Genomic DNA, 27,841 nt, shown 5'->3' with positions numbered 1-27,841 from the left:
GCTGTGGGGATCATGGTTTTTGATTTCTCAAGTGCCTTCAATACCATACAGTCCTCATTGTTGAGAGAAAATCTCCGTTCAATGCAGGTTGGCACTCCCATTGTATCCTGGATAATGGACTACCTAACTGGCAGCTTCAGAGCTGTGTGTCGGACAGGGCTTTTATCAGCTCTGGAGCCTCACAGGGGACAGTATTGGCTCCCTTCCTGTTTACCCTGTATTCCTCAGACTTTAGATACAACACTGAGTTGTCTGCAGAAATTCTCTGATGACTCAGCAATAGTTGGGTGTATAAAGGAAGGACAGAAGGTTGAATACAGGGCCCTGGTGTAGGACTTTTCTCAAATGGGGTTGCAGGTGAGCTGAATCATCTTCAGCTCAACATCAGTAAGACAAAGGAGATGGTGATGGACTTTATGAAGACTAAGCCTGCACTACTCCCTGTTACTATTGATGGTGAGGATGTGGATGTGGTGAGGACCTACAAGTACCGAGGGGTGCACCTGAAGCACCAATACAGTGGCTGTGTACAAGAAGGACCAGCGTCACCTCCACATCCTAAGGAGACTGAGGTCCTTTAGAGTATGCAGGCCTCTCCTTCACATGTTCTACCACTCTGTTGTCACCAGTACAATTTTCTATGTGCTGGTGTGTTGGGGTGATGGCATCAGCAGGCTCAATAAACTGATTAGAAAGGCTGCCTCTGTTATAGGAGTCAAACTGGACACACTGTTAGAACAAAGGACCCACTGGAACACCCTGGCAATTCTGGACAATGTTTCTCACCCTCTGCATTTCACCTTGGCTGAACAGAGGAGCAATTTTAGTCATAGACTAAAATACTGTGCTGCTCCAAAGAGTGCTATATGAGAACATTCTTACCTTTGGCCATTAGGCTCTGTAATGAGTTAACCTCAAGTTGGGGAAGTGATGACCCCTCCTGTTAAGACTGTTTGAGGTAACTTATTTTTTAGTTCTTTCTTACTTTTCTAATATTTGTAATGCTACTGTGACACTGTAATTTCAATTGGGATCAATAATGTATCTATCTACCTATCAATCTCAAGGTATATATATATATGAGAGAGAGAGAGAGAGAGAGAGAGAGAGAGAGAGAGAGAGAGGGAGGGAGTTGAATTAAATAAGTAGTGCAAAATATAGCACAAAAAAGAAAATAATAGTGATGTATTGCACAGGGCTCACTGACCATTCGGGAACCTGATGAATGATGGAGGTCCTTAATGATGGATGCCACCTTTTAGAGGCATTGTCTTTTGAAGGTGTCCGCGATGCTGTGGAGGATAATGCCCGTGAAGGAGCTGGCTGAATTTCCAACTTTCTGTAGCTCTTTGCATTCCTGTGCAGTGGCCCCTCCAAACCAGATGGCGTTGCAACCTGGTAGAATGCTCTCCACAGTACATCTGTAGAAATTTGCGAGAGTTATTGGTGACATACCGAGTCTCCTCAGACTCCATGAAATATAGCTGCAGGATTGCCTTCTTTGTAATTGCATCGATATGTTGAGCCCAGGATAGATCTTCGGAGACGATGACACCCAGGAACCCTTTCTACTGTTGATCTTTCGATGAGGATTGGTGTGGGTTCCCTCAGCTTCCTCTTCCTGAAGTCCACAGTCTTACGGATATTGAGCACAAGGTTACTGTTGTGACCCACCGCTGAACCAGCTGATCTATCTCACTCCTGTACACATTGATGTTTTTGAATATGCAAATTTTCTTACTCACTAAAGGTATATAGTGGTTGAATGAATTAGCTCCTTTGACTGCAGTTCTCTTCAAACATCTTGCACAGGCCAAATATGCAATAATGTAGATTAGCAGCATAAATGATGCTAGGCCACTCAGTTTGGCTCTCATGCTGTTAGGTAATGACAGTGAGTATACAAAGTGAAGCCTGCAAAAACAATGCAGAATAGGCCTGAATAAACAAAAGGCAATTTAAAAAAGCACTTACTGTGAAACTAAATTATTCCAGGAATGAAAGGATTGTCATACGAGGAATGTTTGATGGCCCTGGGTCTGTACTCGCTGGAATCTGGAAGGAGGAGGGGGGGATCTAATTGAAACCTTTGGAATGTTGAAAGGCCTAGACAGAGTAAATGTGGAAAGGATGTTTCCCATGGTGGAAGATTCTAGGATAGGAGGGCAAAGCCTCAGGATAGAGGGGTGTCCATTCAAAACAGAGAGATGCAGAGAGATTTCTTTAGCGAGAGGGTAGGGAATTTGTGGAATTTGTTGCCATGTGCAGCTGTGGAGGCCAGGTCATTGGGTGTAATTAAGGCAGAGATTGATAGGTTCTTGATTGGACCTGGCATCAAAGGTTACCGGGAGAAGGCCTGGAACTGGGTTTGAGGAGGAGAAAAACAAGGATCAGTCATGACTGAATGGCGGAGAAGACTTGATGGGCCAAATGGCCTAATTCTGCTCCTGGGTCTTATGGTCTAAATATCTCACAGAAGCCAAATTGAGAAACCAATTATTGGACAACTTTGCCTTCATTCGGTGGTGTTCAGAGTTTAGTTTGCCAGTGAATGTCAATGCCCTTGTCCAGTTTACCAATGCTTCTTCCATAGGAATATGTCAGAAGCAGGTTGGAAATGTCTGATAGTACTGTGTTGATTTGTGTTAACGGAATCTGCATGGTTTTAGTCCATATGAAAAGGTTACCTCAGCTGCATATCTCAAGCAGCATACACAAAATGCTGGAGGAACTCAGTATCTATGAAGATGAATAAACAGTCGATGGTTTGGGCCGAGACCCTTCTTTAGGACTGGAAAAGAAGGGGGAAGATGCCAGAATGAATAGGTTGGGGGCGGGGAAAGATACTAGCTAGAAGATGCTAGGTGAAGCCAGCTGAGTGGGAAAGATAAAGGGTGGAAGAGAAGGAACCTGTTTTGAGAGGAGAGTGGACCTTAGGAGAAAGGGAAAGAGGAGGGGAAGTGATAGGCAGGTGAGAAGAGGTAAAAGATCAGAGTGGGGAATAGAATTAAAGGAGAGGGAATTTTTTTTTCAACTGGAAGGAGAAATCATTATTCTTGCCGTCAGTTGGAGGCTACCCAGACAGAATATTAAGTGTTGTTCCTCCACCCTGAGGGTGGCCTCATCTTGGCACAAGTGGAGGCCGTGGACCGAAATACCGGAACAGGAATGAGAATCAGAATTAAAATGAAGCTCTGCTTTTGGCAGATGAAGCCAAGGTGCTCGATGACGTGGCCCCACCTCAATTTACAATGGGTCTCGCCATTGTAGAGGAGCCTACATTGAGAGCACCAGACACAAAAGACAACCCCATCGGGTTCAGAGGTGAAGTGTTGCCTTACCGGGAAGGACTGTTTGGAGTCCTGAATGGAGGTGAGGGAGGAGGTGAAAGGGCAGGTGTACCACTTTAGCCACTTGCAGGGTTAAGTGCCAGGAGGGAGATTGGTGGGGAGGGATGAATGGACAGGGGAGTCACGGAGGGAGTGATCCCTGTGGAAAGCCGTGGGGAGGGGTAAAGATATGTTTAGTGGTAGGATATCTCAGTTTGTTACTTTTAGAATTGGAGACTTGACAAGTAGACTTAATTTACAAGTCAAAATTATATAGGGTGAGAATTTATTTTAAGCTTTCTAGAAAAGATCAACCTGCTTTTTGAATAAAAAACCATTATCCATGATTAAGTGTCACTGACTTGCAAGTTTCTTGTTAAATCTTTATTGAGTGATGATGGCAGTGACCCGTATTCAGTATTCTAACAGTCGATGGTAAAGATCTCATTTGCATTAATTAATTCCTAATCACTTGGGTATCATCAATTAGAGGCATGGTGGTTCAGTAGTTAGAGCTACTGCAGGGAGGTAGAAACGAACAGTGTGGGGTAAGGGGACTATGCTGGTGGCAGTGGTTGGGAAATCTCCAGAGTTTGTGAGGTTGGTGATACTGCGGGAGACAATATTTTGATGGTTCCGAGTGCGGTCCTCTTCAAGGAGTAAGTAAGAGGAGGTGTCTGAGAGTCTCTCCTCCCCCACCCAGTTAACTACCCCCTCTCCTCATCTCACCTATCACTTTTGAGCTTGAACTCTCCCCGCTGCTTTATTCTGGCTTCAGCCTTTTCCCTTCCCTGTCCTGAACAAGGGTCTTGGCCCAAAATGTCCACTCTTTTTTCCTCTCCATAGATGCTGCCTGTACTGCTGAGCTCTTCCAGTATTCCACCATCTGCAAAATCTCTTTTGTTTCTCTTAAGTTAACAAGCGACCATAAATTACCCTTTGTGCAATGATGGGTGCATGAGAGGGGATTAGTTGCTGGGGGACAGGGAAATGAGGGTGTGAATGGGACTGATGGGATTGTCCTGGGAGCCAGTATGAACCCAACAGACTGAGTGATGTACAGCATCATAATTAAATCGGAAATTGGACTTTCAGTCTACAGTATGGACTAAGGAAGCACAGGAGTGCCCACTGGACTGCTTTGAATCAGTGGACTGGACTGTATTCATGATTTAATCTTTGAATCTGGATGAGTAAGCTGCAGTTGTTACCGACTTCATTAAAACCTGTGTGGATGAGTGGGTGAGACCCGCTGTACATTCCCAAACCAAAAGCCGTGGATGAACCAGGAGGTACATTGTCTGCTGAGGGATAGATCTGTGGCATTCAAGTCTGGCAACCCAGGCCTGTACCAGAAAACCAGGTATGATCTGCAGAGGGCTATTTCAAGGGTGAAGAGACAATTTCGAATGAGGTTGAAGGCGACATTGGATGTACGGCAACTCTGGCAGGGTCTGCAGGACATTACTTCCCACAAAGTGAAACCCAACAGCATGAATGGCAGTGATGCTTCACTACCAGATGAACTGATCGCCTTCTATGCCTGCTTTGAAAGGGAGATCACAACTACAGCTGTGAAGATCCCTGCTGCACCTGATGACCCTGTGATCTCTGTCTCAGAGGCCAATGTTAGGCCGTCTTTAAAGAGGGTGAACCCTCACAAGGTGGAAGGTCCTGATGGAGTACCTGGTAAGGCTCTGAAAACTTGTGCCAACCAGCTAGCGGGAGTATTCAAGGTCATTTTCAACCTCTCACTGCTATGGCCGGACGTTCCCACTTGCTTCAAAAAGGCAACAATTATACCAGTGCCTAAGAAGAATAATGTGGGCTGCCTTAATGACTATCACCCGGTAGCACTCACATTGACAGTGATGAAATGCTTTGAGAGGTTGGTCATGACAAGACTGAACTCCTGCCTCAGCAAGGTCCTGGACCCATTGCATTTGCCCATTGCTACGATAGGTCAAAGGCAGATGCAATCTCAGTGGCTCTCCACACGGCTTTAGATCACCTGGACAACACAAACACCTATATCAGGATGCTGTTCATCGACTATAGCTCAGCATTTAATACCATCATTCCCACAATCCTGATTGAGAAGCTACAGAACCTGAGTCCCTGTGCCTCCCTCTGCAATTGGATCCTCAACTTTCTAACCGGAGGACCTCAATCTGTGCAGATTGGTGATAACATCTGCTCCTCACTGACGATCAACACTGGTGCACCTCAGGGGTGTGTGCTTAGTCCACTGCTCTACTCTCTGTATACACATGACTGTGCGGCTAAGCACAGCTGAAATACCATCTATAAATTTGCTGACGATACAACCATTGTTGGTAGAATCTCAGGGCGACGAGAGGGTGTACAGGAGTGAGATATGCCAATTAGTGGAGTGGTGCCATAGCAACAACCTGGCCCTCAACGTCAGTAAGATGCAAGAGCTGATTGTGGACTTCAGGAAGGGTAAAACAAAGGAACACATACCAATCCTCATAGAGGGATCAGAAGTGGAGAGAGTGAGCAGCTTCAAGTTCCTGGTTGTCAAGATCTCTGAGGATCTAACCTGGTCCCAACATATCAATGTATAACGAAGGCAAGACAGCGGCTACACTTCATTAGGAGTTGGAAGAGATTTGGCATGTCAACAAATACAGTCAAAAACTTAAGATGTGCCGTGCAGCACCATGCAGGCTGTATCACTGTCTGGCATGGAGGGGCTACTGCACAGGACCGAAAGAAGCTGCAGAGGGTTGTAAATCGATTCAGTTCCATCTTGGGTACTAGCCCACAAAGTACCCAGGACATCTTTAGGGAGCGGTGTCTCAGAAAGTTTGCGTCCATTATTAAGGACCTCCAGCACCCAGGGCATGCCCTTTTCTCACTGTTACCATCAGGTAGGAGGTATAGAAGCCTGAAGGCACACAGTCAGCGATTCAGGAACAGCTTCTTCCCCTCTGCCATCCAATTCCTAAATGAACACTGAACCGTTGGACACTACCTCACTTTTTTTTAACATACAATATTTTTTTTTGCACGTTTTAACCTATTCAATATACGTATACTGTCATTGATTTACTTATTTATTTATAATTATTTTTATTGTATTTTTTTCTTCTATATTATGTTTGCATTGAACTGCTGCTGCTAAGTTAACAGATTTCACGCCACAGGCCGATGATAATAAACCTGATTCTGATTCTGATTCTAAAATCTGATTGAGTGTAGCTTGGAAGAAAGTCAGATGCTTTCATAACCAGTGGTATGTTCTAATCCAACTGAACATGAGGGATTGAATGGTTAGGCTATAAGACCATAAAATGTAGGAGCAGAATTAGACCATTTGGCCCATCGAGTCTGCTCCGCCATTTCATCATTGCTCATCTGATTTTCCTCTCAGCCCCAGTTTCCTGCCTTCTCCCTGTATCCCTTCATGCCCTGACCAATCAAGAATCTTATCAATCTCAAAAGTAAATGTAAATGTATTTAAAGACTTTGCCTCCACAGATACCAGTGGCAACGAATTCCACAGATTCACCACTCTCTGGCTTAAGAATATCCCTCTCATCTCTGCTCTAAAAGGACACCCATCCATTTTGAGACAGCATCCCCTGGTCTTAGATACTTCCACCATAGGAAACATCATTTCCATATTCACTCTATCAAGGCCTTTCACCATTTGATAGGTTTCAATTAGGTCACCTCATTCTTCTGAATTCTAGTGAATACAGACCCATCAAATGCTCTTTATATGACAAGCGTTTAATCCTGGAATTATTTTCATGAACCTCCTGCTAACATCATATTTGCCTTCCTCACCATGGACTCAACTTTCAAATTAACCTTTAGGGAATCCTGCACAAGGACTCCTAAATAATTTTGCACTTCAGTTTTTTTGTAATTCTCTCCATTTAGAAAATAGTCAACTCTTTCATTTCTTCTACCGAAGTGCATGACCATACACTTCCTGACACTGTATTCCATCTGCCACTTCTTCTAATCTGTCTGTCCTTCTGTAGTCTGCCTATTTCCTCAAAACTACCTGCTCCTCCACCTATCTTTGTATCGTCTGCAAACTTTGCAACAAAGCCATCAATTTCATCGAAATTATTGACATATAACTTAAAAAGAATCAGTCCCAACACAGACTCCCATGGAACACTACTAGTCACAAGCAGCCACTCAGAAAAGGCTCCCTTTATTCCCACTCTTTGCCTCCTGCCAGTCAGCCACTGCTTTATCCATGCAAGAATCTTTCCTATAATACCATGGGCTCTTAGCTTGTTAAGCAGCCTCATGTGTGACACCTTCTGAAAATCCAAGTATACAACATCAACCAATTCTCCTTTGTCTATCCTCCTTGTTATTTCTTCAATGAATTCCAACAGATTTGTCGAGCAAGATTTTCCCTTGACAAAACCATGCTGGGTATAACCCATTTTATCATGTGCATCAAGTACCCCGAAACAATGTCCTTAACAATCGACTCCAACATCCTCCCAACTGTTAGAGGTCGGACTAACTGGCCTATAATTTCCTTTCTTTTGCCTTTCTCGCTTCTTCAAGAGTGGAATGATATTTGCCATTTTCCAGTCTTCTGGAACCATATCAGAGTCCAGTGATTCTTGAAAGATCATTATTAATACCTCCACCATCTCTCCAGCTATCTCTTTCAGAATCCTGGGGTATGGTCCATCTGGTCCAGGTGACTTATCTACCTTCAGAACTTTCAGTTTCCCCAGAACCTTCTCTCTAGTTATGGTAACTTCACACACTTCATGACCCCTGACACCTGGGACTTACACCATACTGCTAGTGTCTTCCACAGTGAAGACTGATGCAGAATACTTATTCAGTTCATCCACTATTTCCTTGTCCCCCCATTACTTGTCCATAATCATTTTCCAGTGGACTGATATCCACTCTCACCTCCCTTTCACACTTTATGTATCTGAAGAAACTTTTGATATCCTCTTTAATATTATTGACTAGCTTACTTTTGTGTTCCATCTTTACCTTCTTAGTTACTTTTTAATTGCCTTATGTTCATATTTAAATGCTTTTAGAATCTTTCTTCCGATTTGGGATGTCTATATCCTGCACCCTCCAAGTTGCTTCTAGAAATTCCAGCCATTGCTGCTCTCCATCATCCCTGCCAGTGTTCATTTCCAATCAATTCTGGACAACTCCTCTCTCATGCCTCTGTAACTTCCTTTACTCCACTGTAATACTGAAATGTCTGACTTTAGCTTCTTCCCAAATTTCAAGGAAAATTTGATCATATTATGATCACTTGGGTTCTTTTTCTTTAGCTTTCAAATCAATTCCGGTTCATTCCACAACACCCAATCCAGAATAGCTGTTCCCCTAGTGGGCTCAACCATGAACTGCTCTAAGAAGCCATCTTGTAGGCATTCTAGAAACTCCCCTTCCTGGAATTCAGCACCAACCTGATTTTCCCTATCTGCCTGAATGTTGAAATCCCCTGTGACTATTGTAACATTGCCTTTTTGGCATGCATTTTCTATCTCCCTTTGTAACCTGTAGACCACATCTTTGGGGGGTCTGTACACAACTCCCATAAGGGTTACTTTACCCTTGCATTTCCTTAGCTCTATCCACAGCGATTCAACACCTTCTGACCCTATATAACCTCTTTCTAATGATTTAATTTAATTTTTTTACCAACAGAGCAATGCCACACCCTCTGTATTCCTGCCCATGGTTTTGATTCAAGAACTAAGTAATAACCGATTTTAATAGAAACATCAGTAACAGGAAGAGAAAGATATGATAATAAAGTGGGTGGTAACTTGTTTGGAGAAAAATACCAGACATGGATCAATTGGAAGGATTTGTCTGTACCCATACAGTAAATGCTATCAGTCCCAACCACGTCCAAATTTGGTTGTGCTTTCAATAAACTGAAAATGGTATGCATTTGAATAATGGCTATCTTTCATTGAGGAAGTATTGCAGACTGGTATAAGAGGAATTTTGGCATTTTAAGTAGCAGCTTTGCCATTAGTGTGTGTAGATTAGGTCTCTTTATAACACCAACTAGCATGTTTCTAAATTTAGCAACCTTAAATGTTCAGTTTGTTTTTATCTGGAGACCCAGTAGAGTGGACTTCTAGATAACATCTCTAAAATTCCAAGATAATCCTGTTCTCTTCCAATAATCATCACTGTTAGATTTTTGAAAACATTTTCCAAAATGCACTATTCTAATGAACAGTTCACAATTAAGCTAGCAATTCATTTCCAATATTCATCATAGTTTAAAGCTATTGACTATTATTGGCTGCTATCTTACAGAAAACATTAAACTAAATATATTTGTTTCATATGTGAGCTTATGCCTTGGTATGGAAGGGATTTGACCTGTGGCAAGACCCAGCTTGCAACAAATAAAAATAGATTTCTTGTGCACCAGTCAATTCATTCAGATGATGCCGACAGAGCTGAATTCAACCACTAAGGTAGTGCCAAAGCTAATGGCTCTCAGGAATACATTTGTAAATGGTAAAGCAACTTTAAATGGGGCCAGAAGAACGATTAAAGACATATTCTATCATTGCTGTCTCAAACTGCACCACTCAACAGTTGGCTCTTTGCTGTCTCCCGCACCATTAAAATGCTGTTAGTGGCAGTAAGTTGTAATGTAGTTATGATCTATATTTGCTATCTATTTTGGACAAGCATGGCAAATGAAGTACTGCTGAACAAACCCTGTGGAAATGAATACTGTTATAATGTGAGACATTGGAATATAAAGTATTTTAGAGGGTTTTATAAATATCAGATTCCAAGTGTTGTATTCTTAGTTTTCCTTTGTCTCTTAATCTAAGCTTCGAACTGATTAAGAGCAGTGCACTGTACCTGTTAATAGAAGTAAGGGCCAGTTTTAATAGAAGCAAAGTTCATCAGGCTGATCAACACTTCCATCCATTAACCCACCCCACTACACCCCCCACTACTACTTTATCATTGCCTGTCAGAGTCACCTTGTGTGCAAATACTCCTGTATCTAGCGTTATTTTATGTACATCTACCCAGTCTATAAGCTAATCTTATGTATTCAGATTTTTTTGTCTTTTTTGGTGTGTTATTTTTTTAATCCTGCATCAGATTCAGAGTATCAATCATTTACTCTTGTGTACTGATTAATGACAATAAACAATCTTGAATCTTTGTTCTTAAGAAATAGTTTGTTGCTGAGATGGTTCTAATGATTACCAGTTTATCTGACATCTGGCAGCTCAGTTATAAGGATTGAACTTGTTTATTAATGGAGATTGATTGTTTTAATAGATGGCTGGCTGCTTTAATGAATAGCTGGCTGGGTCTACTGCTTTCGTGGATAGTTGGCTGGAATAGCTTCTATTGCTTCTGTGTCAAATGCTGTCAATTAATATCAGATACAGACTGGCAGTGGCCGTCACACGATCTTGTCATTGTGGTATCCTTTCTGCCAGCTTCTGTGTTGGATGCCTGATGTCACCATTCCACTGAGATCTTCTTGTTCACATCTACATTCTCGTTCTTTGGCATTTCCCCAGGTTTAGCCCATCCTATCGCTCCTGGCTGTACTGATGTTCTGTGGTTCAGTCTTTGTTTATTGAAACTTTTGTCCTTCGGCAAGACCTGCTGCTACAGATAAAAGCAGAGAAATTGTGCATGATGTAACTGTATGTTAATGTTCCACATCAGAATTATTAAGTTGTGTAGACAGTATGATCAAAGTCAATATCTACACAAGCATAGCATTAACATTTCAAATCTTCATGCTTTTAATCATTACCATTATCAGCTGGAATGCCCTCCATAAATATCTCTTCTAACTGTATTTCTCTTTTCCATTAAGATTGGCCTGATCTCTCAACCAAGGATTTCCAAAATGTTCCCTTACTTAATTTTCAAGCTGTAATATTCTGTGTGAAGTTTTTGTGTTATACTAAATAAGGCTTTAATAAGAACTGAATTTTGTCTTGTCCAACACTTCTGAGTCATAAATCACAACATATTGCTTTCAAAGGTTCATTTATTATCAAAGCTTATATCCATACACAACTCTGAAATTTGTCTTCTCCAGATAGCCACAAAAGAAAGAAAGAACTTGAAAGTTGTTCAGAGAGGAACATCAAACCCACCCTCCCCAAACAAAAAAGAACAGCATCCCGATCATCAACCTCCCAAAATCACCCTCTCCCCAGACAAAACGGAACAGGAACATCGGTCCCCAAAAAGCAATCCCTCCCCTGCACAAAAACAACCAACAGAACTTCAACCCCCAAACATCTTCCCCTCGCACCACAAAACGGAAAAGAAACAGGCGATGAAAAAGCCCACAGACCATAAACACAATATCCTTTAATATCATTTTCAACACCACAGATTGTAGAATTTATTTTCTGAAATGTTACAAACCAAGGAATGCGGTCATTAATCCACTCCTAAATTCAGATAACATTTAAAAAGTACTTGAATATCACATAGCTAGCAATAAATCTATAGCTTTCACATTCATTACATTTTCATTTTCTTTCATGATGATCCAAATCCATTGAAGCATGCTATCAGCAAAATCCCACAATAGAAACTGATAATGTCAGTCCATTTCCTGGCACTTTATAGGTGTGAAACAACTGAGCACTTGGCCAGAACATCAGAACATTACCAGATGTCTTTCTATCCCTCTCCACCCAACTCTCGAGCTGAGCATTTCCTAATTGTCACTTCAGTGAAAGTTCTGAGAAGAAAATAGCTGTCGTTGTAGAGAGGGTTTGTATTAGTGATTTACTGGAGTAGATGCAGTAAGTAAAGCAAATAATAATACTTGTAAAAGTATTTTCATTCAGGAATCTGGGCTCTGTCCAGTTCTGCGGTTGGAGAGACGAAGGGAGGATGGAGATTGGAAGCCTGTGTGCCGGATAGAATGGGTGGGAGGTGCTGGGAGGAGGGATCAGGCTGACTGGGGATTGGACCCAAGGATTATACAAATTAAATATTGCTTGTATCACAACTGCATTTCTTTTGTTGCTTTATTTCACTTAATCTTCAGAATTTAAGGAAAATGTATTAAAATGTTGAAAAATTGAATAGAATTTTCCTGCCAAAGTCCATCTACATACCACTTTCCACCTACAATGGAAAGGAAATTCTTTCCATTAACACCCTGCCGTGTAGTTGGCCAACATAGTTTACTCTGGTCCAACTTTCAGTCACATCCTTTGTTGTATGTAAATTAATTTAGCCATGTTATCCCAGGGATAACCATTTGCATCAAATACTTCACCTCAGGAAATAAATGTCACTTAACTGCCAATTATACTTGGGACCCATTGAGGCTCACGAGGTTGTGGGGCGAGTGTGCTGGCTCTTTGTTGACTGCAGTGGGATTTGAACCCCAGACTTATAGCTGCTGTTGTAGGACAATGTTCTGGCCACCGCGCTACCACATTGCTTGTGGGAGAGGGAAAATAAGTTAGCCAAGATCTAATGGCGGTACAGGCTTGACGGGCAAAATATCCTAACTCTGCTTCAATGTTTTCCTGATGATATCAGTATCATCCACAGCCACGTCGATCATTACTTATCACACTAAAGGAATGCAAATTACAAATCTGTAGTGAGCAATTATTTCAAATTTATTGATACTGTTTCTCAAAGGTACTTGTGAATCTTTAGCAAACACAATTTACCCTGTTTATTCAAGACATATTCTTTAAAGCAGGTGGTTCATGTATACAATATACAAGTACTTTTGTTACTTCTGCCAGCAGATGAAAACCAGTTTACGGATGAGCCAATTTTACCTATGCTTAGCACGTCAAAACAGGATTGAAAGAATGTTGTTCTACTGTGGGTGTTGTATTTTGGAACTGATGCTAAACTGAAGGTTTATGAGTTTTTTTGCCATAAAGAGTTGGAATTGGTTTCTTATTGTCACACGTTTCAAGGCAGAGCAAAAAGTTTGTTTTGCATGCTGGTCTTACAGATCAAATCATTGCAACAGTGCATTGAGGTAGAATAAGGTGAAACAAAAAACAGAGTGCGGATTAAAGCGCAACAGCTACAGAGAAAGTGCAGTGCGGGTCGATCATAACGAGGTAGATTGTGAGGTCATGAGTCCATCTTATGATACTAAGGAACAATTTAATAGATTTATAATAGCAGGTTAGAAGCTGTCTTTGAGCCTGGTGGTACATGCTTCTAGGCTTTTATACCTTCTGCCCAACGAGAGAGGGGTGAAACGAGAATGTCTGAGCTGGGTGGGGTATTTGATAATGCCGGCTGCTTTACTGAGGCAGTGAGAAGATTAGAGAGAGTTCATGGAGGAGAAGCTGATTACTGTGTTGAATCCACAGTTCCTTGTGGTCACATGCAGAACAGTAACCATACCAAGCTTATACATAAAGCTAGGTTGCTTTTCCATGGTAGATCAATAGAAAATTGGTATGGGTCAATGGGGAGAGCCAAATTTCATCAGCCTCCTGGGCAAGTAGAGGTTCTTGGCCATGATGTCTACATGTTTGGACCAGGAAAGACTATAAGTAATGGTCACTCCTAGAACAGGGAAGCACTCTCTCAACCTCAGCACCATTGATGAAGACAGAAGCAAGTGCACGGCCCCCTTCCTGAAGTCAATGACCACCTCTTTTGTTTTGCTGACAACATCAGAGGTGACATGTCATTTCTAAAGATAACTGGGCTTTCTTCTGATGCCCAGTCAACCACAGCAAACTGGATTATTTAGTCACTGATTTCATTTGCTTTGTTTCTCTTATGGTCAAAGTTCAACGTAAATTTATTATCAAAGTACATATATTTCATCATATACAACCTAGAGATTTATTTTCCCATGGGTGTACTCCGTAAATACATAACCATAACAGAATCAATGAAAGGCAAATAATCCGTACACAAAAGTCAACAAACCGTACAAATACAAAAAGAAAGGAAAAGAGAAATAATAATAATCAATCAATTAATAAGCAAGCAAGCAATGAATATCAAGAACATGAGATGAAGAGTTGTGGGAAAATTTCAGTGGTGGGGCAAATGAAGTTATTCCCTCTAGTTCCAGAGCCTGACGGTTGAGAGGTAATAACTGTTCCTGAACCTGGTAGTGCAAGCCCTGAGGCTCCTGTACCTTCTTTCTGATGGCAGCAGGGAGAAGAGAGCATGACCTGGGTGCTGGGGGTTGCTTCTGATGGATGCTGCTTTCAGCGACAACACTCTGTATAGATGTGCTCAATGGTGGGGAGGACTTTACCCGTGATGGACTGGTTTGTGTCCACAACTTCTTGTAGGATTCTAAATGGGACACCATTTTTATCTTGTGATAAACATCCCACCCAGAGACCTGCTGGTACCACAGATGTGACAAAAGCAGAGGTTGACTTTACTGCTCCCAGTTGATAGCTGAAGCTCCTTCACATTGAGGTAATAATATGATGTTAAAATATTGGACCTTATCCATTGAAGTCTGGATAAAAAACAGAGGCACAAATTCAAGTCCCAACTGAGAGCTGAGAAATTGAAATCTGATCAATACATACAAAAAAGCTGGATGAACTCAGCAGGTCAGGCAGCATCCATTGAAAGAAGCAGTCAACGTTTCAGGTCAAAACCCTTCGTCAGGACTAAAAAGAAACCCTTCACTCTGATCAATGCTGGATTTCGAGTGAACACAATAGTATCATGATCACAGTTACTGGACTGGGATTTAAAGGGCTGGTCAATTTCATGTGCAGCAGATCATTTTAAATCCCTTCACCATATTTTAGATTCAAGGAGCAAAGTTAATAATAAATGAAACAGAAATGGTTGTTAAACCACCAGCTTACCTTTTTATGAAAGAGTGAGGTGACATAGTCCACACTTCAGACAGTTGAGAGTGGGATAAGGAGAAATTTAATTCAAAGTTCAAAGTGAATTTGTTATCAAAGTACATGTTTGTCACTGTGAGATCTGTTTTTGTGCAGGCATACTCAGTAAATCCAACAGTTAGAATCAACAAATAGCCCTTTCCCCTCTGCCATCGGATTTCTGAATGGACATTGAACCCATGAACACCACTTCACTACTTTGTGTTTCTCTTTCATTTTTTTGCACACTTGTTTATTTTAACTTTTAAAATAAATATATATATATATAAACAGTTTTATATATGTAATTAAGAATTACAGTAAGTATTTTCTGTAATGCTTACTGTAAGTTACAGTATTTATTGTTTATGTATTGCACTGTACTGCTGCCACATAACAACTAATTTTACAACATATGCCAGTGATATTAAACCTAATCCTGATTCTGAAAATATCACCCAACAATGTGGACAAATGACCAATGGACAAAAGACAACAAACTGCAAATACAAGAGAGAAAATAATAATAATAATTAAGCAATCCAAACTCTCTGACCCAGGTATTTGTGAATGAAATGCGCTGAAGCTGAGATTAAGAGATTTTTTGTCACTAAGAGAACCGGAAGACACAGGTAACAGGCTGGAGCAGGGGACTCAAAGCCTAGGACTACCTGTCAGTTTGTTCAATGGATGGGGGCTTAATGGGTGTGCGTCCCCATCCCATGGTTTTTTCTGTTTACGAGGGTGAAACAGTAAGCAGCTCAGCCCTGTGTAAGGTTTAAAATATTTGAATCATCACCTTAAAGTGCAGCAGAGAAGCAAGCCTAGAATTTTGATTTTGCCAGTTGTTGGCCTAATCTTGAGTTTGTTTGACTGCTGTCTTATGGACATCAGGTTTGATAGTACAAAGTGATCAGGGTGTCCAGATTCATCATCCATTCCAGCTTCCTCTCCAGCAAATCAATCCACATCTTCTTGGGAAGAACTTTGTCAGGATAGTACGCTCTCCAGCTTACGCCATGACAGTGTCGTATTTGTGATGCCTCTTTCTTTCAGCCGTGTCCCCTTTACCACAATTCAACGTGTACTATTGTAAAATGGATTTAACAGTGCAGGGCAGACCATTTCATTGCATGCCAAAAGGTATGTAGGCGAGCTATTTGGATACATGCCACATCTTTAATCTTCAATGACGGCAATGTCTCTGTCCAGCTTAATAAAGGCCATAGCAGCTGTGTTTGTGTTGAAACTGCTATCTCCTAGAAGTCCGAAAGACAATTCTGAGGAAAGTTAATTTCAAAGTTCAAAGTAAAATTTATTATCAGAGTATATACATATCACCATGTACAACCCTGGGACTTCTTTTAAAACTGTGGGCATACTTAGCAAATCTATAGAACAGTAACTGTAAACAAGGTCAATGGACAACAAACTGTGCAAATGCAAATTTAAATAAATAGCAATTTTTTAACTCCCCATCTCTTACAGCATCAGCTTTTGATAATTTGGATTAAAGATCACACAATCCGAGCATTCCCATCATGTACTGGACAATATTGACTGGAGCACAGCACACTTCCCAGCCTTTTTCAAGCTCTGTGCAGGTGTGTTTACAACTTGTTGGGAACCTGAGTCCAATTTTCTCTCTAATGCGCTCAGTTATTTGGCTTATTGTGTCAGAGAACTAGTCTTAACATTTCACTCATTTCTTGGCAAGTGCACCAAGGAAAGCAAGGTCCAAGCATGTCCTTTCTCCTTCTAATTCTGTAAAATTACCCAGTGACAAAGGTATTTCAAATAAAAAGTGCTGAAGCCAGCAAATCTGTGAGAAGCACGGCGCAACATCAAAGGCGTATATCAAATATATTGTTTGCTTGAAATTGTTTTTCATTACATTCTTACATAACATATATTGATATAAATAAGCCAAATGATGTTGATCTTAATTTTTGGAATTGATACAAATAATACTCTTTAAACAGTAAAAAAAAAGCTTTTATTCAAAACAGCATTTTTTTTTTTGCTCCTGTTTGTCGGGGGCAAATTGTAACATCGCTCCGTTCATATTCTTGTCTTTTTGGTAGTTGAGGGACACGAAGCATCGTGGCGAGCCCTCCTGGAACGTGATTCCTCATCGAGCCGAAATTGATGTCTAAGAGATCCGCTGCTATCTAGCTGACACGTTTTTCCTCTATCTGCAGAACCGCACATGCGAGGGCCAAAGCTGATGCAGCAGATGCTGCCGCACAAGCGGCTCGCCAGGAATCCGACATCGCCAGGGGAGTTGCCAGGGAATTGTCCCCGACCTTCTGCCAGCCAGGTAAACTCCTACATTTTGACACACAAAAGAAACTATTCAGGAGATGGGTTCAAATTTTGTTTATATTCACAAGTTGAAAATCTGGTATTTCACGACGTGCAAGTTTGAAATGAAGTGATGCACCAGTTGTGATAAAAATTGGGATTGAATTGGGATTGTTCTGCACGGACTGGAAGGGCTGAGATGGCCTGTTTCCGTGCTATAATTGTTATATGAATCTTTTCAGTTGAACTAATTTCTTATAGAATCAATTTTGATGAATCTCAAATATCTAACTACAATATTTGAAACTAATACTTTATTCATATTTCTGAAATCTGTATTCCGGTAATTGCTACATTGCAAACCTGTTTTCTGATCACAACAAATGAATCAAAACTGTGGTCACAACAGTTAATATCTAAAAGATTTAAATTGAACAACAGCATTAGAAAGCTGAGACCTATATTGGAGAGTATCTTTTATTTTCTTGCCTGTTGGTTTTCTGTATGTTGTGTAATTTCCCATACGAACCCTCTCTCTGCATACAAACGAGGCACCAGTAGCTATCAGGATATCTGTTGGTTGTCATGGTAAACCCCATATCCAACAGATGTTACAAATTACCAGTATACTTTCCAAGTGTGCTTTGCTCTTTGTTTAATGCATAATGTTGTCAGGAATACACATGCACCATTAACTGAAAATTAAGTAATCAAATTTACAATGTAAATTGAAAAGATTCGGGTGTTTTTACATCATGGTTGCGAATGCAGTATTGCTCCTGGTGCAAGTCCAAGGCCACTTTGGTTACATAATGCATTTTCAAATAGTTTCTGGGCATATGTCATTTAACGAAATAACCTGTGCACTTGACTGACTTTTAATAAACAGTCTGTCTTCGCTTGCAACTTTCCTTTTTCTCTGAATCCTAATTAACCTGGGCATTTGGACTCAGTCCACCAACTATTTTTCTTGTTGACTCTTTTTAACTAATGCTGGTTCAGGTTTCATAATCCTCCATATTGTAGAAATTATCCATATGCAAGGCTTTTGATTTTAAGTCCGTAAGATTGTAAGACATAGAAACAGAATTAGGTCATTTGGCCCATCAAGTCTGCTCTGCCATTCAATTATGACTGGTTTATTATCCCTTTTGACCCATATCTCTGCCTTCTCCCTGTGATCTTTGATGCCTTTACTAATCAAGAACCTATCAACCTTTGCTTTAAATATACGCAATGACTTGGCCATCAATGGCAACGAATTCCACAGAATCACCAGCCTCTGATATAGATTCCTCCACTTCACTGAGGACTTCCACCTATTTTGACCCTTATTTCTGATCATTTCCAAATTGATGTATCCTTATAATTTGAATAAAGCTGTCTTAGGTCAGTGAGTAGGCTTGGATAATTAAGATCTTTTTCCATTGGCCTTTTTCACTGGGCAAGACGAGGTGTAATATTAATCTATTCCCCAATTTCTGATGGCCGGACAACTGCATGAAGGTGATAAAGATAGATCGGGCCAAGATTTGGCAAATGGGGTATAAAGTGGGAAAATATGAATGTGCATTTTGACAGGAAAAATAAAAGGGAACATCTTATGGGAGTGGTGAGAGATTGCAGAACTCTGAGGTACCCAGAGGAAGCTGTCTGTCCTGGTGCATGATTCCCAAGGGGCTCATGTGTAGGTACAGCAAGTGATTCGGAGAGTTTAACTACAGAAATTGGGAATTCATACTTCTGTAATATAAGGCACTATCACCTTCTGTATACAGTATAGGTCTCCAGCTATATTGATAGACAAAGGAAGTATACTAAACCTAGATTAGACAGGCTACCTTATAATCAAAGATTGATCAGGTTAGGCTTGTATCTGGAGCTTAGAAGAATGATGAGAAGACTTCATATCAGATTCTGAGAAATCGTGGCACAGTGGACATGGAAAGCATGTTCCTTCATGTGAGAGAACCTGGAACTAGAAGGTCACTGATTTTAAGAAAAGAAGGGATGATCCATTTGAGAGAGAGAGACACGTGACTTTGGAACTCTGCTTCCATTGCCCTTTGAGGAAGATAGTTTAACCTTTCACACGCCAACATTAATCCTCCCACTGCTAACACCTTTGTGGTTGACATTGACCAGAAGCTTAAGTCAAGCTTTTTATCAAGCCAGCTGTGACATTACCCAAGGGGGCCACAAGTGCAGGATAGACATGCATATTCTAAGTAATTTGTGTCATGATCCTTCACTGTTTCTGTGCAAGTAGAAGCACTCAGAAATATTCTTCTGGATGTGTCCAATCATTTTAACACACAGGAAGCTCAACATTTCACTTCAACAGTTTTATTCTCTCACTGAATTCTATTTCCACACCCACATCACTGACACACTAGGAATACACAGAGTAAAGCGCAGCAACTCCTCAGGGATATTTCAACACATTCCTGTCCTAGTCAGTGATCTTTAGTACTGGAAGTATCATCACCTCAAGTTTTTCCAAATCAATTACTACTCTATTCCAGTTTTGGTATAAAAGTCATCTTTCACGATAAGCATCCTGAAAATTTCTACTTAGCACCAAGTGTTAACCATGACCACGATGACTATCACGAGATACAAGAAAGGACTGTTGGGACTGGATACTATGTGTGACCAAAATCACCAACATTTGCTGGCACATTTTGTGAGAGGAGAAACAGAACACTGACAAATTTATCAAATATACAGAGAAAAATGGCCAGATCAGGTTGTGCTCTTCACCAGAACATCTATTTATTTATTTATTTGTTTGTTTGTTTGTTTGTTGAGATACAATGTGGGGTAGGCCCTTCCAGTCCTTTAATCCTAGTCTTTGGACTGTGGGAGGAAACCCATACGGTAACGGAGAGAACATACAGACCGGGCGGGAATTGAACCCGGGTCACTGGTACTGTAAAGCATAATGCTAACCACTACAGTACCATGCATGCTGAAGGGCGAATAAGGCAAAATATGTGAGTTTGACACACACAGAAGTATAGTTTTCTTAAAGCATTGCCTCTGAATACCCACATCCAGAGGTTTAGGTAACAATGTGTCTGCCTTGCTTCCCACCCCTCTCTACTCCTACTCACACAATGAGAAGTTTTAAAGTGCAGTCACTTACATTCAGCAAAGGACTAAAGAGGTCTCCCGTTTAGAGGAGGGTCCTGCCAATTCTTCCACTTGGAAATAATGAGCTTCTATGGAGCAAATGTTCAAATAAAATGTACAGCAATTAACAAATGGTGCTGTTCTAAGGCCTGCTGTGCAAAGCATGGATAGTGGCTCACTCTTCAAACCACATAAACTAGGTGCTTTGACAGTCAAACATATCAGTAGCCAGGACTTTATCTTCCTTCCTCCCACACAGCATCAGAACAAACATTGATTTTATTTTCTCTCTGTATTTTTAGAGGATATTTTGCGGAGGCAAGGATATTGAGATTGGTGCAGTGAGTCAGCAGTCACAAAAATCACGGTGTGGGGCTTTCCTACTCTCACAATAAGTGACCCAGAGAATCCGCATAAAATGCCTTTATACAGCTTCTCCAGTGTACAAAGTCAGAAGATTTGAGAAGGATTCTTAAAGCGTTTCAGAGAAATTTATTTCACATTAATGTGCTAAACCCTGTGCCATTATATTTAGTTTAGGTTCAATCAATATGAATATCTTGATAATACACAATTGGCTATTGCATATTATCAATTTCAGTGATTGATGACAATTCATAATTATGATTAATTATGAATATATACAGTAGTGTGCCAAGGTCTTGGGCACGTATACATATCTAGAGTGCCTAAGACATTTGCACAGTACTATATTTGTCAGTGTGGAGCGGAGAGTGTGATTGTAAATCTGACGCGAGCAAAGGATATTGGGAAGGCTGAGGGTGGAGCGCTGCAGGAGGGGTGTGGGGCCAGTGGCTGAGGAGTACTGTATATGTTCATGCAATGTTCAGTTGCATATTTTCAATATATTCATATGGTGTGGACCTAAGTTGAATATAATGATACAAGGTTTAGCAGAAGAGTGCTGGGGCAGGGATTGGTGCAAGTGCAGACACACCCAGCCTTGGACACCAGGCAAGGTCATTTGGTTCCAAACAATCGATTTATTTATTATTACAGAATATCTGTTTGGTACTTCCCACTCCCTCTCCTCTCTCTTCCCCTTTCCCCAACCATAATTCCCTTCTCACCGGTCTCTTCTCACTCTCAGTCTGCAATAGAGTCCCCTATCAGAATCAGGTTTAGCATCACTTGCATATGTGATGAAATCTGTTTTGTTTTGCAGCAGTAAAAAGAATACATAAAATTACTACAGTGCTGTGCAAAAGTCTTAAACACCCTAGCTAAGACTTTTGCACAGTGCTGTAATTCATGAAAAATAGAGTTTTTATCAGGAAATGTTATGCACAATGATTTAAATTCATGGGTCCTTTAAAGGCTCTGAGGTGGTATGAACTGCAATACTGTGCATTTTCGGAAGAAACAATTAATTTTCAGAAATAAAATCAGGTTTACTGTCACTGAACAATAAGTCCTGAAGTGTGTTGCTTTGCAGCAGCGGTATTGTGTGGGCTTAACAAATTACTATAGGTTACAACAAATAAATAGACAACAGACAGTAGGTGCAGGAGTAGGCCATTCGGCCCTTCTAGACAGCACTGCCATTCACTGTGATCATGGCTGATCATACACAATCAGTACCCCATTCCTGCCCTCTCCCCGTATCCCTTGACCCCACTATCTATAAGAGCTCTATCTAACTCTCTCTTGAATGCATCCAGAGACTTGGCCTCCACTGCCTTCTGGGGCAGAGCATTCCACATATCTACCACTCTCTGGGTGAAAAAGTTTTTCCGCATCTCTGTTCTAAATGGCCTACCCCTTATTCTTAAACTGTGGCCTCTAGTTCTGGACTCACCCATCAGCGGGAACATGCTTCCTGCCTCCAGTGTGTCCAATCCCTTAATAATCTTATATGTTTCAATCAGATCCCCTCTCATCCTTCTAAATGGTTCAAAAGACGGTAGAGAGATAGCATTCTTCATTTTGTGGACCATTCAGAAATCTGATGGGATGGTGAAAAGAAAGAAACTGCTCCTGGAACATTAAGTTTTAGAGTTCAGTGTAAATTTAATATCAAAGTACGCACCTGTCACGAAATGTATATACCCTGATATTCATTTTCTTGCAGGCATTCATAGTAGAATAATGAAGTACAATAGAATCAATGAAAAGATACACACAAAGACTGAAAAAGAACAACTGTAAAAGAAGACAAACTGTGGAAAGAAAGAAAAGAAAGAAAGGAAGAAATAATACTAAGCAGATAGATTGATTTTCTTAAAAAAACTGAAAACATGAGTTGTAGAGTCCTTAGGTTGTGGAATCAGTTCAGTGTTAGGGGAGCTTTTTCCTGTGATGGACTGGGCTGTATTCATCACTTTTTGTAGGCTTTACCATTCTAGGGCATTGATGTTTCCATACCAGTCAGGAAACTTTCCGCTTCATCTATAGAAGTCTTGTCAGTTTTAGATGACATGACGATTTTGTGCAAACTTCAGGTTCAGAGTTTGGTCTTCAGGCTCCTGTACCCACTCCCTGATGGTAGTAATGAGAGGAGTGAATGCTTTCAATGGCAAGGGTCCTGCATGATGAGTGTCACCTTCTTGAGGCACCGCCTTTTGAGGGTGTCCTCGATACTGGGGAGGCTTGTGCCCATGATGGTGCCTATTTATACCTGATGGTTGCTTGGTATATTTTTAACTATTACAAATACTTGCAGTACATCTATATAGTATTGCTTTTGACTTTTGAGTATCCAAGTGCTTTGTACATCTTTAATTTTAGGAATGGCTTTACGTGCTGCTTTATCTCAGATGCATGAAGAAGACATTTCAACAAAAACAGATTAAAATGTTAAGAGACAGTTTTAATTTAAATATTTTATACGTTGCAGTGGAGAATCAAGTTCATACCTAGAATCTTGCTTGATGCCTGTTTTATATTCTAATTAGTGCTAATAAAATGGAAGAGTTTTACTCCTTATCACTGAACCTATTGGATTCTGGAAGCCAGTTTCCAACAATTCAATCTAGCAGAATTCAGTAGTTTAAAGGCTGCAGGCAGTGTGTCTGTGATGTAATCATGGTCTTTTCATGAGACTCCCTTCTCTACAGGAGCTAAGGCACAGAATTGGCCATCATATCTGTGGGATACAGCCTACTGAGGAACAAAGAGGAAACTGGCAATCTCAAAATGATCAAAAATACAATCTACCGGGTTTTTTTCCAAGTGGAACGTCAGATTGAAAAGTTATCTGGGTCTGAGCCAGTTCAATCTGTAAAGCTGTTTATATATTGAGACGCAGTGTGTAATTGGCCTTTTCAGCCCTCCAAGCCGTGCTGCCCAACAATTTCCCGATTTAACCCTAGTCTAATTACTGGAGCAATTTACAATGACCACTAACTGGTACATCTTCAGACTGTGGGAGGAAATGGGAGGACCAGGAGAAAACCCACACATTCCACAGAGAGAACATACAGACTCTTTACTGATGACATCAGAATTGAACTTTCAATTCTGTCGCCCCAGCTGTAATAGCATCACGCTAACCAGTGCGCTACGTGGCGCCCACTTGAAGGCAGTGTTTTGGTGAGAAGCTAACCTGTGGGATTCTAAATAGTAGCAGGCAGCCATTTATCCTAGGGGATCATGGGTTTGCACCTCTGACGGGAAGATTTGAAGAACCAGCTGTTGCCCATGCAGTGGGTTTCCCCTGTCCACGTCACTGACATAGTCCAAGGGAAGGGCAAGTACCAATACACCTTGGCCCCAGTGTCGTCGCAGAGGTTGTCAGAGTGAAGTTGTAAACAACATCAAACTGCCTTAGGGATTGCGGCTCCAGGTTTCTTTCTCGAGGTTTACTCCCGAAGCCCTTCCCACGGGTGGGTCTGGCCACAAGGCAGCGGAGGTTTAAAATCAGAGTTTTCCTTCTCCTAGGTGGGCTGCCGTCCAAGGCTGACGAGCCCCACCTGCCCAAAGCAACTGGTCTTGAGATGCCAGTGGTCTGCCTTTGCCCCCTCCCTTGTCAGTAGAAACAGTTCCGCCAGGCCTAGTAACTAAGCCACAGGTGAAGGCCAAGAGTTGGACTTGGTTGTCTGAGGCTGATGGAGATGCACGCCATTTGGAGCACTTTATAGGTAGTGGGAGCTTATCCCCATTACCACCCCAGCTGTGACAACCTTAAGAACCAGGATTCTAAAGAAGAGAAAAGGAAAATAATGTAATAAATGTAATAACACTGAAATAATTAAGTTGACGTCAACCCTGTTGGTTATTCAGGATATGAATTGAATCCATCAGCTTTGGTAAGAATTCTTATTCAGTGCCGTTGGGCATTTCATATTCATCTTTACTGGCTGTTCCAGGCATATTGGGGGATATTGGAAAACTGACCAAGCATGCCTAGTGCACAATGAGCAGGATCGAACCATCTAATCCTTGCCCTATCTGTCTCATTTATTTGCATGGTGTCTACACGCAGCACTTGTCAATCCATCCATACTCAGTTGAGCACTGCCAGGATCATACAAGTACAAAGCCTAATTCCATCATGGACATAAGAGCCTAAATTTGAAGAATCCTCCCATTCCTTGCAGGTGATGGAATGACCTTGAGAATGAGGAGATGTCCATTGCATTGTGCGCTGTCTGCAATGCAACGCAGAGACTTGCAGAGATTTATCTGACAGTGTCTCACAATCCCACTACGTCCTATTACCTGCAAAACAAAAAAAGGCAGCATGTAGGAATGGTACAACATGTAAGTTGTCCAAGTGGCATCATCATGATTTTGAAATGAATTGCTATGCTCCAGGCTCTCTATCTAACAACTCTATGTGATTATCTTCAGCACATGGACTACACCTACTTTCAAAATTGGTTAAGGCCACCCTCTCATGGCCATTTGTAAAATTCTAATTAACGTTAGTCCTACTGGGATTGTGAAATCCTATTTGTTAACCTAAAAAGACAAGCAAAAGAGCAGTTTGTAAATGTGACAGTTTACACGGAGTATAACCTGCAAATGATGTAAAATTAATAACCAAATGAGCTGTTTCAGTGGTTTTATTTAAAGGGAGCTTCGAACAAACTTGTCTGAATTGTATCTTGGGACATTTTCCATCCAATTGATGGTGCAACCATGGTCACCGCTTAACCTTTCATCCTAACTATTAAGACAGTGGTCTTAGTAGTAGCAACGAAGGAAGTGAAAGAGGATCTGGGTTTGAAATTTGTTATGTACAGAGTATAACACTAACCTAATGTGCAGGAATTTTACAACAGTGGCCATTGATGGATTTTAGTTGGATTTCTGTTGTGGCAGTGAGCCTACTTCAGCAGTCCTGGTTGGCTAGGAGTTAAGAAGGTGGCACCTGCTATTCAGCACCCAACTGGATGGATTCCCCACCTCCAAACCACTCTCTCCCCGTCCCACTTTCCCCTCTGCCTAAAGCCCACAAACCACCCTGATTACTCCAGAGTATCTTTCAAGATTATACCAGTCAAGACAGAAAACGTTTGTCCCCGATATTAATGGGTTATTCAGCTATTTTCAGTTGCACCTCCACATTTACCCATAAAGTTTGTTTTAGCATAAATGCTTACATTCCACCCAGATGCAATTAGTATCACGTCAAGTTTGCTAGATTATTTATAGCACCCAGCAGAGAAATTTGATGAGAATTTGTCAAGTTACAGTATTTCATAATTAAATTTTCCTCAACATGTCCAAGTGAATTATAAGAAGTGAACCTTATAAATAGGTCTCCCGTATTTCTTAGTTTGTACCACATAAATAATGATAATTTATTTAAAAAGCACTTTTTATACAGACTACGTAGTTCAAAGTGGTTTACAATGGAATAATGTGAAAATGAAAGACAAAAAAATGTTAGTTAAAAGTAAGGTTTAATAAATAGATTTTGACCTGGCACTTAATAGTCTCAACTGGGTCTGCATCCTGTATAGTATTAGGTATTGAATTTCACAGTTTTGGAGCAAAGTTCTGAAAACAAAGTAAATTAATTATCAAATTACTTGCATGTCATCATATACAATCCTGAGATTCATTTTCTTGCAAGCATACACAATAAATAAAAACAACCATTATAGAATCAATGAAAGACCATGCCAACAGGGTGGACAATCAGTGTGCAAGACAACAAACTGTGCTAATACAAAAAGAAAGGGGAAAAAAAGAAATAATATTAATAATAACAACAACAAACTCAAGACAGTAAGTGCAGAAAATGTCAAGAGAAAACAGAAACATCCTTTAAACATTACAGGATCCTGTAGCAGTTTAATTCAATCTGATTGCTTACACAGGCACAATCAAGTGAGAAACATCATTCACCAAAATCTTGATTTAAAATACAGATTCATAAAAGAAACCATACCTTACTATAAATACAAGCTTGATCCAGTTTTGGAGTCAGAGTCCCACTAATTAAATTACGGCCGATCCGTTATTACAGATAGGACAATCCATATCTGCCTTGATATAATAATACAGGATAAAGAAGCAAGAACAACTTACTTAGTAGATTTCGCCATTCCAAACACACACAACATACAGAAATCAATCAGTGAAAAACACCAGAAATATGCTGAACTAAGAGAGGAAATTGTAAGACTTTGGGAACATGAAGAGGGTATACATAATCCCAATAGTAATATTGACCGGTATCATCCCAAAGTCACAACACAACATTAAACAATTAGGGCTATACAGTAATATTTATGTAAATCTCCAGAAAACCACAATACTAACCTTCACTAGAATAGTCCTAAAGTTCCTAGCAATTAAGAAATGGGTGTGCTTGGCTATGCCCATACCTCAGGTTTTCCCAGCTTGAGCAGAGAAAAAATAAAAATATAATAATAATAATTAAGCAGTAAATATTGAGAATATGAAATGAAGAGCCCTTGAAGTGAGTCTATAGGTTGTGGGAACAGTTCAGTGAACTGTAAGTGAAGTGCAGTGAAGTTATCTCCTCTGATTCAAGAGCCTGATGGTTGAGGGATGATAGCTGTTCCTGAACCTGCTGGTACTAGTCCTTAGGCTCCTGTACCTTCTTCTTGATGGCAGCAGTGAGAAGAGAGCATGACCTGGGTAGTGGGGGTTCCTGATGATGGATGCTGCTTTCCTGTGAAAGCGCGTTCAAGCTGACCTGCCAATTATCTTTTGAGGGAGATTGTTTAAATTTAAAAGACTGGTAGGTGAAGATCTGAAATCTCG

At 40.7% G+C, this 27,841-nt stretch overlaps 1 protein-coding gene and 1 long non-coding RNA gene across 7 annotated transcripts in view; one reads left to right on the top strand and one right to left on the bottom strand.

Annotated features, from left to right (window-relative positions):
* The window catches only part of jph1b (junctophilin 1b), a 136,103-nt gene that overhangs the window by 61,914 nt on the left and 46,348 nt on the right, over positions 1–27,841 (top strand). For all 6 annotated transcript variants that reach the window (XM_059982989.1, XM_059982976.1, XM_059982985.1 and 3 more), the window contains one exon: positions 17,401–17,519. In XM_059982989.1, coding sequence (XP_059838972.1) covers positions 17,401–17,519 — 119 coding nt within the window. The remainder of the gene's footprint in view (positions 1–17,400; positions 17,520–27,841) is intronic.
* LOC132401171 (uncharacterized) overlaps positions 17,411–27,841 on the bottom strand; it is a 48,982-nt gene continuing 38,551 nt past the window's right edge. The window contains exons 4-5 of the long non-coding RNA XR_009514510.1: positions 27,000–27,097; positions 17,411–17,527 (exon numbers count right to left, since the gene is read on the bottom strand). This is a non-coding gene — a long non-coding RNA (uncharacterized LOC132401171). The remainder of the gene's footprint in view (positions 17,528–26,999; positions 27,098–27,841) is intronic.

Source organism: Hypanus sabinus, chromosome 1 (genome assembly GCF_030144855.1).
Source record: "Hypanus sabinus isolate sHypSab1 chromosome 1, sHypSab1.hap1, whole genome shotgun sequence".
NCBI lineage: Eukaryota > Metazoa > Chordata > Chondrichthyes > Myliobatiformes > Dasyatidae > Hypanus > Hypanus sabinus.
The sequence above is the reverse complement of the archived record's forward strand: the minus strand, read 5'-3'. Positions and strand labels throughout refer to the sequence as shown.